At 45.2% G+C, this 14,106-nt stretch overlaps 1 protein-coding gene across 5 annotated transcripts in view; it reads right to left on the bottom strand.

Annotated features, from left to right (window-relative positions):
- Positions 1-14,106, bottom strand: part of ercc6l2 (excision repair cross-complementation group 6-like 2) — a 137,793-nt gene that overhangs the window by 106,250 nt on the left and 17,437 nt on the right. For 4 of the 5 annotated variants that reach the window (XR_011949123.1, XM_072516736.1, XM_072516738.1 and 1 more), the window contains exons 5-7: positions 12,936-13,129; positions 11,517-11,678; positions 591-798 (exon numbers count right to left, since the gene is read on the bottom strand). Coding sequence is in view for 4 of the 5 variants with exons in the window: in XM_072516736.1 (XP_072372837.1) it covers positions 591-798; positions 11,517-11,678; positions 12,936-13,129 (564 nt within the window). In the remaining variant the exon portion in view is untranslated. The remainder of the gene's footprint in view (positions 1-590; positions 799-11,516; positions 11,679-12,935; positions 13,130-14,106) is intronic. The other variant, XM_072516737.1, reaches the window with a different exon arrangement.

Below are 14,106 nucleotides of genomic sequence, written 5' to 3'. Positions count from 1 at the left end.
TATTTTAGAAATATGATAGCCAAACTCACATGACACGACTGTGCTATTGTTTGAATACCTATATACTAGAGACAGAAAGATTCTTATGGAAGGTCAGCGGTGAATCACCACAAAGTTAAGTCAGGGGCCTTGACCCAAGTTTAGTTCACAGTGGAGGTTTGAGCAGTTAATGTGACTTAACCTCCTATAATTCCGAGCCAACAAGAGTTTATTGGTCTTATGCTTTTATTCTGTGGCACAGTGGTTAGCACTGCTGCCTCACAGCTCCAGGAACCCGGGTTCAATTCCGGCCTCGGGTGACTGTCTGTATGGAGTTAGCACTTTCTCCCCATGTCTGCGTGGTTTTCTTCCAGGTGCTCCGGTTTCCTCCCACGGTCCAAAGATGTGCAGGTCAGGTGGGTTGGCCATGCTAAATTGCCCCCAAGGTGTCCCAAAAAGGTTAGGTGGGGTTACTGGGATAGGGTGGATATGTGAGCTTGGGTGCTCTTTCCAAGGGCCGGTACAGACTTGATAGGCCAAATGGCCTCCTTCTGCACTGTAAATTCTATGATTCTAGGAGTACAAAACACTACCAGATAGTACTTCATTACCCGGTCATCTTTCTTTGGTAGCTGATCACTGATGAGAGCCTTGGTACGTCTCAGAAACCAAAAGGACATGCATTTCGCCAACCGTCTCATAGACTTTCGTCCAACAGCTAGTTCTCTTTTGGTTGCTGTGTGCCTCTGGCCAAATTCAATTGGATTGCAAAACTCTTCCTTAAAGCGAGCTCTGTTGCCCAGGCAACCTGGTACTGCCCTACAAGTACAAAGAATTCAGAATTATTTTGTTCACTCCTTCAAATAATAACCACATGAAGCAATAATTTACAAACTCAGTGCATTAGGAAGTACTATTGAATTGTTATGCCTTATTGCCTTACGATTTTTACTTGGAGAGTGCTAACATCATTGGACCGTCGCAACAACCCGCCTAGTTCACTAAACCCTCTGAGATCGCCTATCAAACCGCTATAGAGTGAGTGTACACACACACACGTACACACACAACTCCCCTCAGTACTTCTCCATGTTGAAAACCAATTTGAAGAACCGTGGAGGATGGCTAGGGCAGAACATACTTTGGGTGAGTAATTCAATGTCCATCACCAAGAGTGCTTGGTTGCACAACTACTCACCATGCTGGCCAACTCCAAGGACATAATTGTGAGCTTGGTCTTCGGAAAGTAACCAATGAGAGAAAAATGCACTTTACTTTGTCATCACCAATCTACTTGTCTCTGATGAAGTTATCTATGACAGTATTTGGAGGGGTGACCATGGCACAGTACATGTATAACAAAGTTCCAACTTCGCATTGAGGAAATGAAATGAAAAATAAAAATCGCTTATTGTCACAAGTAGGCTTCAATGAAGTTACTGTGAAAAGCCCCTAGTCGCCACATTCCGGCGCCTGTTCGGGGAGGCTGTTACGGGAATTGAACCGTGCTGCTGGCTTGCCTTGGTCTGCTTTCAAAGCCAGCGATTTGATACCACTCTCCATCGTTTTGTTTGGCACTACCACCATGCTAAATGGGATAGATTTCAACCAGATCTAGAAACTCAAAACTGGGCATCTATGAGGCGCTATATGGGCAGCAGCACAAACTATATTCAACCACAATCTGCAACCTCATGGCATATCCACCACTCTATTATTACCATCAAGCCAGGGGATCAACCCTGATTCAGTGAAGAGTGCAGGAGAGCATGCCAGGAGCAACACAAGGCATAGTTAAAAATAAGGCGCCAACCTGGTGAAACTACAACACAGAATGAACAGCCAATCAGCGGAAACAGCAGGCAATAGACAGAGCTAAGTGATCCCACAAACAACGAATCAGATCTAAATTCTGCAGTCTTGCCACATCCAGTCGCGAATGGTGGTGGACAATTAAACAACTGGAGGAGAAAGCTTCACATCCATCCCCAATCTCAATATGGGGGAGCCCAGCACTTCAGTGCAAAAGACAAGGCTGAAGTATTTGCAACCACCTTCAGCCAGAAGTACCAAGTGCATGATCCATCTCGGCCTCCTTCTAGGGTCCACAGCATCACAGCTGCCAGTGCTCAGTCAATTCAATTCACCCACATGATATCAAGAAACGGCTGAAAGCACTGGATACTACAAAGGTTATGGGCCCTACAACAGTCCTGCAATAGTACTGAGTGCTGAATTTGGTGCTTTTTGAGTGCGATAGTGAGAGTTTGGTGACCGAGGGAGTATAAGGCTTCATTTTTATCTAAAGTTTAGTCTTTCTTTTATTTAGTTAATTAACTTAAAAGTTGCTGTTTGGTTTAGAAGAAGGTGAATTTTCAATCAGCTTTAAACAGGCTTCTACTTCTAGGCACTTGCAGCTGGAGCTTGTTAATTAGTTAATTGGATTAGGCCAGTTTTTCAGAGGCTAGATTCACAGTATAAAAGTGATCCCCTACAGTGCAGACTTTGTTTGCACTGAGTGCTGAATTTGGTGCTTTTTGAGTGCGATAGTGAGAGTTTGGTGACCGAGGGAGTGCTGAATTTGGTGCTTTTTGAGTGCGATAGTGAGAGTTTGGTGACCGAGGGAGTGCTGAATTTGGTGCTTTTTGAGTGCGATAGTGAGAGTTTGGTGACCGAGGGAGTGCTGAATTTGGTGCTTTTTGAGTGCGATAGTGAGAGTTTGGTGACCGAGGGAGTGCTGAATTTGGTGCTTTTTGAGTGCGATAGTGAGAGTTTGGTGACCGAGGGAGTTAGGTGAGGAGGGAGTAAGGTGCTCCTTTCATTTTGTTTCCGACATTTCCGCAAAGCGTGCGAAGAGAGCCAGGAGTTTACAGGAAGTGTAGCTGACTGGGAGCAGAGTCGGAGGGCGGAGATCTAGTTAGTCCACACAGCAGCTATATTCTGTAAGGTAAGAGGGGATGGAGGCTAGGCCAGTTACATGCTCCTCCTGTAGGATGTGGGTGGTGAGGGATACCACCGGTGTCCCCACTGACTATAGCTGCGGGAAGTGCACCCAACTTCAGCTCCTCAAAGAACGTGTTAGGGAACTGGAGCTGAAGCTGGATGAACTTCGGATCATCCGGGAGGCAGAGGGGGTGATTGAGAAGAGTTACAGGGAGGTAACCACACCCAAGGTACAGGACAAGAATAGCTGGGTTACAGTCAGGGGGAAAAAAACAAACAGGCAGACAGTGCAGGGATCCCTCGTGGCCGTTCCCCTTCAAAACAAGTATACCGTTTTGGATGCTGTTGGGGGGGGATGACCTACCGGGGGAAGGCCCTAGCGGCCAGGTCTCTGGCACTGAGTCTGGCTCTGGGGCTCAGAAGGGAAGGGGGGAGAATAGAAAAGCAATAGTTGTAGGAGATTCAATGGTTAGGGGAATAGATAGGAGATTCTGTGGTCGCAAACGAGACTCCCGGAAGGTATGTTGCCTCCCGGGTGCCAGGGCCAGGGATGTCTCGGATCGTGTCTTCAGGATCCTTAAGGGGGAGGGGGAGCAGCCAGAAGTCGTGGTGCACATTGGTACCAACGACATAGGTAGGAAAAGGGGTGTGGAGGTAATAAACAAGTTTAGGGAGTTAGGCTGGAAGTTGAAAGCCAGGACAGACAGAGTTGTCATCTCTGGTTTGTTGCCGGTGCCACGTGATAGCGAGGCTAGGAATAGGGAGAGAGTGCAGTTGAACACGTGGCTGCAGGAATGGTGTAGGAGGGAGGGCTTCAGGTATTTGGATAATTGGAGCGCATTCTGGGGAAGGTGGGACCTGTACAAGCAGGACGGGTTGCATCTGAACCAGAGGGGCACCAATATCCTGGGAGGGAGGTTTGCTAGTACTCTTCGGGAGGGTTTAAACTAATTTGGCAGGGGAATGGGAACCGGATTTGTAGTCCAGCAACTAAGGTAGCCGATATTCAGGACGCCAAAGCATGTAATGAGGCAGTGGGGAAGGGAACACTGACAAAGGAGAGTATTTGCAGGCACGGAGATGGGTTGAGGTGTGTATACTTCAACGCAAGAAGCATCAGGAATAAGGTGGGTGAACTTAAGGCATGGATCGGTACTTGGGACTACGATGTGGTGGCCATCACGGAAACTTGGATAGAAGAGGGGCAGAAATGGTTGTTGGAGGTCCCTGGTTATAGATGTTTCAATAAGATTAGAGAGGGTGGTAAAAGAGGTGGGGGGGTGGCATTATTAATTAGAGATAGTATAACAGCTGCAGAAAGGCAGTTCGAGGAGTATCACCCTATTGAGGTAGTATGGGTTGAAGTCAGAAATAGGAAAGGAGCAGTCACCTTGTTAGGAGTTTTCTATAGGCCCCCCAATAGTAGCAGAGATGTGGAGGAACAGATTGGGAAACAGATTTTGGAAAGGTGCAGAAGTCATAGGGTAGTAGTCATGGGCGACTTTAACTTCCCAAATATTGAGTGGAAACTCTTTAGATCAAATAGTTTGGATGGGGTGGTGTTTGTGCAGTGTGTCCAGGAAGCTTTTCTAACACAGTATATAGATTGTCCGACCAGAGGAGGGGCAATATTGGATTTAGTATTGGGTAATGAACCAGGGCAAGTGATAGATTTGTTAGTGGGGGAGCATTTTGGAGATAGTGACCACAATTCTGTGACTTTCACTTTAGTAATGGAGAAGGATAGGTACGTGCAACAGGGCAAGGTTTACAATTGGGGGAAGGGTAAATACGATGTTGTCAGACAAGAATTGAAGTGCATAAGTTGGGAACATAGGCTGGCAGGGAAGGACACAAGTGAAATGTGGAACTTGTTCAAGGAACAGGTGCTACGTGTCCTTGATATGTATGTCCCTGTCAGGCAGGGAAGAGATGGTCGAGTGAGGGAACCATGGTTGACAAGAGAGGTTGAATGTCTTGTTAAGAGAAAAAAGGTGACTTATGTAAGGCTGAGGAAACAACGTTCAGACAGGGCATTGGAGGGATACAAGATAGCCAGGAGGGAACTGAAGAAAGGGATTATGAGAGCTAAGAGAGGGCATGAACAATCTTTGGCGGGTAGGATCAAGGAAGACCCCAAGGCCTTTTACACATATGTGAGAAATATGAGAATGACTAGAGCGAGGGTAGGTCCGATCAAGGACAGTAGCGGGAGATTGTGTATTGAGTCTGAAGAGATAGGAGAGGTCTTGAATGAGTACTTTTCTTCTGTATTTACAAATGAGAGGGGCCATATTGTTGGAGAGGACAGTGTGAAACAGATTGGTAAGCTCGAGGAAATACTTGTTAGGAAGGAAGATGTGTTGGGCATTTTGAAAAACTTGAGGATAGACAAGTCCCCCGGGCCTGACGGGATATATCCAAGGATTCTATGGGAAGCAAGAGATGAAATTGCAGAGCCGTTGGCAATTATCTTTTCGTCCTCGCTGTCAACAGGGGTGGTACCAGGGGATTGGAGAGTGGCGAATGTCGTGCCCCTGTTCAAAAAAGGGACTAGGGATAACCCTGGGAATTACAGGCCAGTTAGTCTTACTTCGGTGGTAGGCAAAGTAATGGAAAGGGTACTGAAGGATAGGATTCCTGAGCATCTGGAAAGACACTGCTTGATTAGGGATAGTCAGCACGGATTTGTGAGGGGTAGGTCTTGCCTTACAAATCTTATTGAATTCTTTGAGGAGGTGACCAAGCATGTGGATGAAGGTAAAGCAGTGGATGTAGTGTACATGGATTTTAGTAAGGCATTTGATAAAGTTCCCCATGGTAGGCTTCTGCACAAAGTAAGGAGGCATGGGATAGTGGGAAATTTGGCCAGTTGGATAACGAACTGGCTAACCGATAGAAGTCAGAGAGTGGTGGTGGATGGCAAATATTCAGCCTGGATCCCAGTTACCAGTGGTGTACCGCAGGGATCAGTTCTGGGTCCTCTGCTGTTTGTGATTTTCATTAATGACTTGGATGAGGGAGTTGAAGGGTGGGTCAGTAAATTTGCAGACGATACGAAGATTGGTGGAGTTGTGGATAGTAAGGAGGGCTGTTGTCGGCTGCAAAGAGACATCGATAGGATGCAGAGCTGGGCTGAGAAGTGGCAGATGGAGTTTAACCCTGAAAAGTGTGAGGTTGTCCATTTTGGAAGGACAAATATGAATGCGGAATACAGGGTTAACGGTAGAGTTCTTGGCATTGTGGAGGAGCAGAGAGACCTTGGGGTCTATGTTCATACATCTTTGAAAGTTGCCACTCAAGTGGATAGAGCTGTGAAGAAGGCCTATGGTGTGCTCGCGTTCATTAACAGAGGGATTGAATTTAAGAGCCGTGAGGTGATGATGCAGCTGTACAAAACTTTGGTAAGGCCACATTTGGAGTACTGTGTACAGTTCTGGTCGCCTCATTTTAGAAAGGATGTGGAAGCTCTGGAAAAGGTGCAAAGAAGATTTACCAGGATGTTGCCTGGAATGGAGAGTAGGTCTTACGAGGAAAGGTTGAGGGTGCTAGGCCTTTTCTCATTAGAGCGGAGAAGGATGAGGGGCGACTTGATAGAGGTTTATAAGATGATCAGGGGAATAGATAGAGTAGACAGTCAGAGACTTTTTCCCCAGGTGGAACACACCATTACAAGGGGACATAAATTTAAGGTGAAAGGTGGAAGATATAGGAGGGATATCAGAGGTAGGTTCTTTACCCAGAGAGTAGTGGGGGCATGGAATGCACTGCCTGTGGAAGTAGTTGAGTCGGAAACATTAGGGACCTTCAAGCAGCTGTTGGATAGGTACATGGATTACGGGAAAATGATATAGTGTAGATTTATTTGTTCTTAAGGGCAGCACGGTAGCATTGTGGATAGCACAATTGCTTCACAGATCCATGGTCCCAGGTTCGATTCCGGCTTGGGTCATTGTCTGTGCGGAGTCTGCACGTCCTCCCCGTGTCTGCGTGGGTTTCCTCCGGGTGCTCCGGTTTCCTCCCACAGTCCAAAGATGTGCGGGTTAGGTGAATTGGCCAATGATAAATTGCCCTTAATGTCCAAATTGCCCTTGGTGTTGGGTGGAGGTGTTGAGTTTGGGTAGGGTGCTCTTTCCAAGAGCTGGTGCAGACTCAAAGGGCCGAATGGCCTCCTTCTGCACTGTAAATTCAATGATAATCTATGATTAATCTAGGACAAAGGTTCGGCACAACATCGTGGGCCGAGGGGCCTGTTCTGTGCTGTATTTTCTATGTTCTAGTACTGAAGACTTGTGCTCCAGAACTAGCTGCACCATTAGCCAAGCTGTTCCCGTACAGCTACAACACTGGTGTCTACCTGGCAATGTGGAAAATTGCCCAGTCCACAAAAAGGAGGAAAAATCTACCCAGCCAATTACTTATGATAGTTTCACAATGTTCAGCACCATTCGCAGCTCCCCGAAGCAGTCAGTGTGCATGTGCGTAAGACCCGGACAACATTCAGGCTTGGGCTGATAAGTGGCAAGTTACATTCGCGCCACACGCCATACAAGTGGCAGGCAATGACCATCTCCAACAAGAGAGAATCTAGCCATTTCCCCATGACATTCAATGGCATCACCATCGCGGAATCCTCCACTCTCAACATCCTGGGGGATTACCATTGACCAGAAACTGAACTAGACCAACCATAAAAACACTATGGCTACAAAAGCAGATTAGAACCTGGAAATTCTGTAGAGAATAACTCACCTGACTCTTCAAAACTTGTCAACCATCTACAAGCACCAAGCGAGGAGTGTGATGGAGTGTTTGCCCCTCCAAGAGGTTAGCTCTCAATGACCAAAGAGTGCCAGTGACCTCCTTTGCAGAACAGTAAATGGCACAAGTATCTTCAACTGCAACCAGGAAGGAGCCAGGTGCATAAAAACCCATTGCCAGGGTCATCATCTCAGCTACCTACCCTGTTCTGACATTGCAGCAAGTAGCAGCTTTCAGTGAGGACATTCCTACTAAAGCTCAGATCTCTCCCACATTGTTCCTCACTGTATGGACTGAAGGTGTCACGTATTGACACTCTGCCTATGATCACACTTCAACTCGATGTTGAAGAAGCGGAATCCCTTTTGATTCAGGAACCAATCTCATTGCACAAGTCACTCTGCTTTCTAAGAAAGGTGAGAGGGGGAAATCAGGGAATGAGGCCAATTAGCCTTAAATCTGTTGTCAGAGTCCTATAATCAAGGATGACGAATACCATGAAATTTTTCAACTGATCAGAAAGCAAATATGGGGTTGAAAAAGCTAAGTCATGCCTTACGAACATTGCTGAAATCTTTTAAAGATGTGACTACAGGACAGGGGAATATCTATGACTTATTTATTTGGACTGCTAGATAAAGTCCTTCGTAACAGACTGTTAGCTAGAGTTGAAGTTCATGGAATTGAAAGCAAATTGTCGACCTGGTCAAATAATGGGCTGAGTGGCAGGAAACAGAGAGTAGCGATAATGTGCAGGTACTTTAGCTGGCAGGATGTGACTAGTGGTATCTGCAAGCATCAGTATTGGGGCCTCAACCATTTTCCTTATTCATTAATGACGTAGACGATGGGATAGAAAACCACACAGCTAGATTTGCTGATGGCACAAAGATAGGCAGTACTGTAAGCGCAGATGGAAGCATAACATTACAAAAATACACACAAAAAATATATGGTAAATAAATTTCAATTTAGGCAAATATGAGGTCATCTACTGGACCTCAAAAAGGTGAAATATAATACACTCAATGGTGAAAATCAAGAAACAGTGGAGGTCCAAAGAGACTTAGAGGTACAAAGCTCTAGTTGGACAGCAGCTGAGGGATATGTGAGCACTACAAAGGGTATATTGGCTTTGGAAGGAGGGCAATAGAGCTTTATGAGAATGATACCCGACTCTGGGTTGAATTACAAAGATTGTATCCTCCGGATCTTGGGCAGATATGGTGTTGCAATAACAATCCTTCGCCATCTCCCCCTCCTTTCCCTCCCAGCGGTTTGTCCTGCTCTGTGCAACCTCGATTCATTCTCTCCATCATGCTTTATCCCAAGAGTAATGTTTACAAATGCACCAAAATCTGGGAGCAATTGTTTTTTGCAGAAGCCTTGAAGTTAGCAAAAATTCCTAGAGCATCCATCTCGTCACTCCCTGTAGACTTCTGGAACTTTTAATGAACTATCGAAACTACCAAACACACTCAAGGGAATTGAAGCAACATCTGGCAATTAAACTGTAAGCAGTTGATGATCCCTTTAAATAGCACTGGCTGGCAGTCCTTAATGCTGCTGAACATACGATCAGCAATGCAACGCAAGCAAAGGGTATTAGTTGGAGCTTTGAGCACCAAAACGGCACGGTTGGTGTCAAATCTTGTGTGCCACGATTCTTCCAATGGTTCTTCACTGCAGGCACACTAACAATTTCACCAATATGGTATCAAGCGTGACTCACCGCAAATGTGTGAGCATGTGCTGTGGATGCCATTATGGACTCCAAAAAGCACCCAAACAACAGAATCTTCAAATTTTAATGTTTTGCCGCTTATTTTTACTTTAAAGAGGGCCAGGATGTGGCACGATGGCTGCATGAATGGGAGACAGGTTGATGACTACCATGGAGAATAATCACAAGAGATTCATTGATATTCAATATAAATGTACTTTTTCATAAACAGCATTTAAATTCTTATTAGATAATAAAGTAATGACCAGGGGAACATGGTATGCATTTAAATAGCATTGCATCTCCATGTTTTAACTAGGATTACTAGAGAGAAAAAATACATTTATATAGTGTCTTATCGATTTGTTCTACACACAATTTCTTTGGCAGCCACTTTTACTTATGTACAAACAATCTGCACCAATGTTTCACAAATAGTAATTAGATGAGTGGCCTGTTAATCTGGAGCTGCTATAGCTCAATATTCAATGTCAGTTCAAATGTGCTTGCACAATGCAAGTGGCAAAACCTCTCACTCACAAGTCATTTGGAATGCTGGCCATAATTCTCTTGCCGCGTTGCACTTGAGCGAGAGCACAACACGGCCGCAGAATCCTGGGAGAGGCCTTTAGCTGACCTCCTGACAGCTTCCGCACCTTGCGGGATTCACCCAAGTCCCGCGAGACAGAGTCGGAACTCCGCCCAAAAGGACCGGACCAAATGATGCTCAGGGAAGTAGGTCGTAAGCCTACTTACGACCTACTTGTCCGGGATCCAGCAGCCTCCATCGATTTTCCGGCCTCCTAAAGGAGGCTGCAGCACTGGTCCACCCAAACATGGACCAGGCAGAACAGCACCCAGGGTAGTATCCCGGGCCAATGGAGACCCCTGGGTGATCAGGGTAAGTGCTGGGTGGATCCCTGGCCTTCCCTGGAACACAGGCACCTTGGCACTGCCCAGCTGGAACCTTGGGTGCTAGGGTGCTGGGTGGCAGTGCAAGAGTACCCAAGTGCCAGGGGGCGAGGGGGGCCATGCCCATGAAATTAGGGTGGAGAGGGTTAGAAGGGTGGGGGTGTGCAAGGCAGGTAAGTAGAGGCCTCCGGGGCGGCACAGTAACTAACACTACTGCCTCACGGCACCGAGGACCCGGGTTCGACCCCAGCCCCGGGTCACTGTCAGTGTGGAGTTTGCATTCTCCCCATGTCTACGTAGGTCTCAGCCCCACACCCAAAGATGTGCCGGGTCGATTGATGGCCACGATAAATTGCCCCTCAATTGGAAAAGAAATGAATTGGATACTTTTAAATTTTTTTTTAAATAGGAGCCTCCGGGAGGCTGGGAATGCTGAAGAAAGGGTACCCCCAGGGACCCTGTAGCGTGATGTCCTGACTTGGGGGGGGGGGGGGGGGGGGGGAGAAAGAGGTAGTACCCATGTGTTGGGGTGATATTAGTGATATTGCCCATGGGCGGGGGTTGTGGGGTCCCAAAATCTCACTTAGAGATCGGGGCACCTTTTCAAAATGGTGGCGTAATCTCCGAGTTCGGCTCTCCGGTGCTAAACAAAATTCTAAGTGTGGGCCAAACCAGTGAGAAACTCCCCAGGGCCCCAAAAAACGACTAAGTGACATTGAATAGCGGTGGGGAATTTGCCGGCAGAACTGGTAGGAAACGCTCCGAAAAACCCGCCACAAACAAATTTAGAATTCTTTCCGGAGAATCATGCTCTCTCTCTCGTGAGGAGAGTTTTCTCTATCACTTGTTGACCCTGGGTTGTTAGCATATTCTTTAGGCTATGGGAAATAACTTACAACTGTTAGCAACTGAAATGGGGACAGGTGCTCATGGCTCACAATTTTAATTCTGGAAATGCCAGCACAACTTTCTCACATCTTTCTGTGCAGCTGGCGACCACCAGGGTCAAATTCTGGAGTCATTTATCCTTCTAACAGTTGCCTTTTGCTGTGACCTATTGCCACTTGGGAAGAAAATGAATCCACTCAGTGCTGTTAGTTGACTGGTCAACTGCTCTTTCAGTGACTAACTGGCACATTTCTGGCTCTACGTTGCCACATAATTTCATAAGCTTAACCGTAATAATTACACAGCTTACCAGTCCATAACGCACCATAGCTCATCCATGTTATTCTGCAAAATGGTTCCAGTTAGCCCAATTCTAACCCTGCACTTCAGGGCCTTCAAAGACTGTGTGATCTGAGCTTTAGGATTCTTTATCTTATGAGCTTCATCTACAAACACTGCAGACCATTCAATACTGTTCAAGGAATGGAAAATGAACCACATGTAACATGATACTGAAATTATCAACATTTAGCACAATAAATTTACATGTCAGATCAATAAAGAAATCCCAGCACAGTAATAGTGCAGTTCTACAACTGTGGATGGAGCAAACTCCTTCACAAAAGTCAAAGCTAATAAATTGTTAATTGTTTTGCTCTATTCCAAGTCTCTGAACATGCTATTGTTAACATGGAGTCCAATATGACACTTCCTCAGAACTCTGATGAAAAAAGTCATATTGGATTCAAAACGTTAACTGTTTCTCTCTCCACAGGTGCTACCCGATCGCAGTATTTCCAGTACTTGTTTTTATTTCTTTAAGATTTGTTGCTTCAATTGCTAATAAACTTTAGAAATACTGCAGCTGTCACAGCAAATTATTATGCTTTTTTCTTACACATCTTTCTCTCCAAGAAAGATAAAAGATTGAATTTTTAACACTGACGTTGAACATTATCTGAAAACATGCCAATCAGCCCCTGGCTGTCAAAAAGCCTGACTTCAAACCAAATTTCAGAGTCTTGGTGATTGCCTTGTGATTCAAATACAGCTATCTCAATTGTACAAGGTTTATCAGTACTCAACTAAAATGCCCCCATTCAGTTCACAAGTATGACCCCGGTGTTTCTGGTGACCGGTCATATTTATTCTCCACCTTGCTCTCACTGTAACCCCTATTCTCGACTGCCTGCAGTATTCCAATGAAGCACAACGGGAGTTCAAATAGCAACACTTCATCTTTCAATTCGGCACTTTACAGCCTTCTGGACATGGAATTCAACAATTTTTGACTGTAATCCTGGTCTCCATTTTGTTTCCTGTCACTTTGCATGTTAGTTTCTCTTGCTTTTCCTTGCAGTTTGCAGAAAGTCATCACTCTGCCATTCACACCTCCTCTAGCCATATCTTTTGTTTCTTCATTTCTCCTATTACCACTTCCTTTGGCCCAACACCACCAGGTAATTTTCCATTTAACCTGTCCTGCCATCCACCAATCAGAGACCTTCCCTTTCTTGTTTTAACCAAAGGAAAAAATGGCTTGTACACTGGCAAATTGGATCTCATGTGGATCAGCCTCTGCATCATCTTCTGGAAGCAGTATATCAAGCAGCTAATTGAGTAACAATTTGCCACCCCCACAATGGATGTGATCTCTCAGACCAGTCTACATTTTATGTGCATCAAAATGTAAAACTAAATTCCACAAATTATCCCATGAATCAATTACCAATTGATATCATCCAAACAGAGACGAACTGTTTCATAGGTTGTCAGGGCAATCTCGCACTTCCTCCGTCGAATACAACTTAGTGTGCGGTCTTTTTGGTTGCCATGCAAGATACAGACTCTAAAATAACCCCAGGTGTCCAGTTCATCCTTCCAGTTATACAGCAGCGAGAGAGGTGCAATTATGAGGAAAATCTTCAAAAGAAGAAAAAAACAAGTTTTAAGTCCATTCCTGGGGCAAAGCAAGAGAGTACTTGGAAAACTAAAAGCTGATTAGGGAAAGTTGTCATGGTACCTTAGAAGGTAAGTTATGTCCAATTAACCCAATAAAAGTTCTTCGACAAACCTACCAGTTTCATGCAGTGGATAATTGAAGAACGTAATATGCACAGATTTTTTCAAAAGTATGTGATAAGGTTCTGGACAATGTATAATTGGAGGCAACTTTATGGCGTGGATAATAACCTGATTGGGAGATACAGCTAAAGTTTGAATAAAAGGCATTTATGGTTTGACAGTGTTTTCCAGAGATCAGTGCTGGGGTCCCTACTTCTCATTCATAAATTACCTGGATATGGCAGCATGAGACAAGCATATGGGGGTTTGCAGATGCTGTTTCATCAGAAATTTTGGTGAATTGTAAAGGGAAAAATTAAGTCTGTGGGCAGTTTAGGATGACCAAATATGATGCAGTGTACATTGAAATAACAGCAGCACACAAAAGGTACTCTGGGGAGATGAAAAAAGGCATGTAGAATACCAGGTGCATAAACCATTAAACCTACCTGGCAATTGCAACAGGTAATGAAAAAGCTAATGAGATGCTGGCACCACAAGAGATAACATGGCAGAGATGAAACAACTGGAATTATTCAGATCTAGATCGAAGTCAGTGCTCAGATTGGGTTTCCTACCTTTGGAAGGATATACTAGCCTTCGAAAGTCCAGTGATAATTTGTCAGGATAAAGGTTGACTTACAAGATTAAATGATTGAAATAAGTTGAGAGATTTGGTAAATTTAGGTTATTTTCCTTGAACTCAAGGAGGACATGAGAGATATGGGGGCGATTCTCCGATACTGAGGCCAAGTGTTTGCGCCTCACAGGGGGCCAGCACGGCGCTGGAGCGGCCTTACGTGGCGCCAAATGGGCGCCACGCCAACCCACACATG

Source organism: Scyliorhinus torazame, chromosome 9 (assembly GCF_047496885.1).
Source record: "Scyliorhinus torazame isolate Kashiwa2021f chromosome 9, sScyTor2.1, whole genome shotgun sequence".
Classification (NCBI taxonomy): domain Eukaryota; kingdom Metazoa; phylum Chordata; class Chondrichthyes; order Carcharhiniformes; family Scyliorhinidae; genus Scyliorhinus; species Scyliorhinus torazame.
This window is presented reverse-complemented; position numbering and strand designations above follow the sequence as displayed.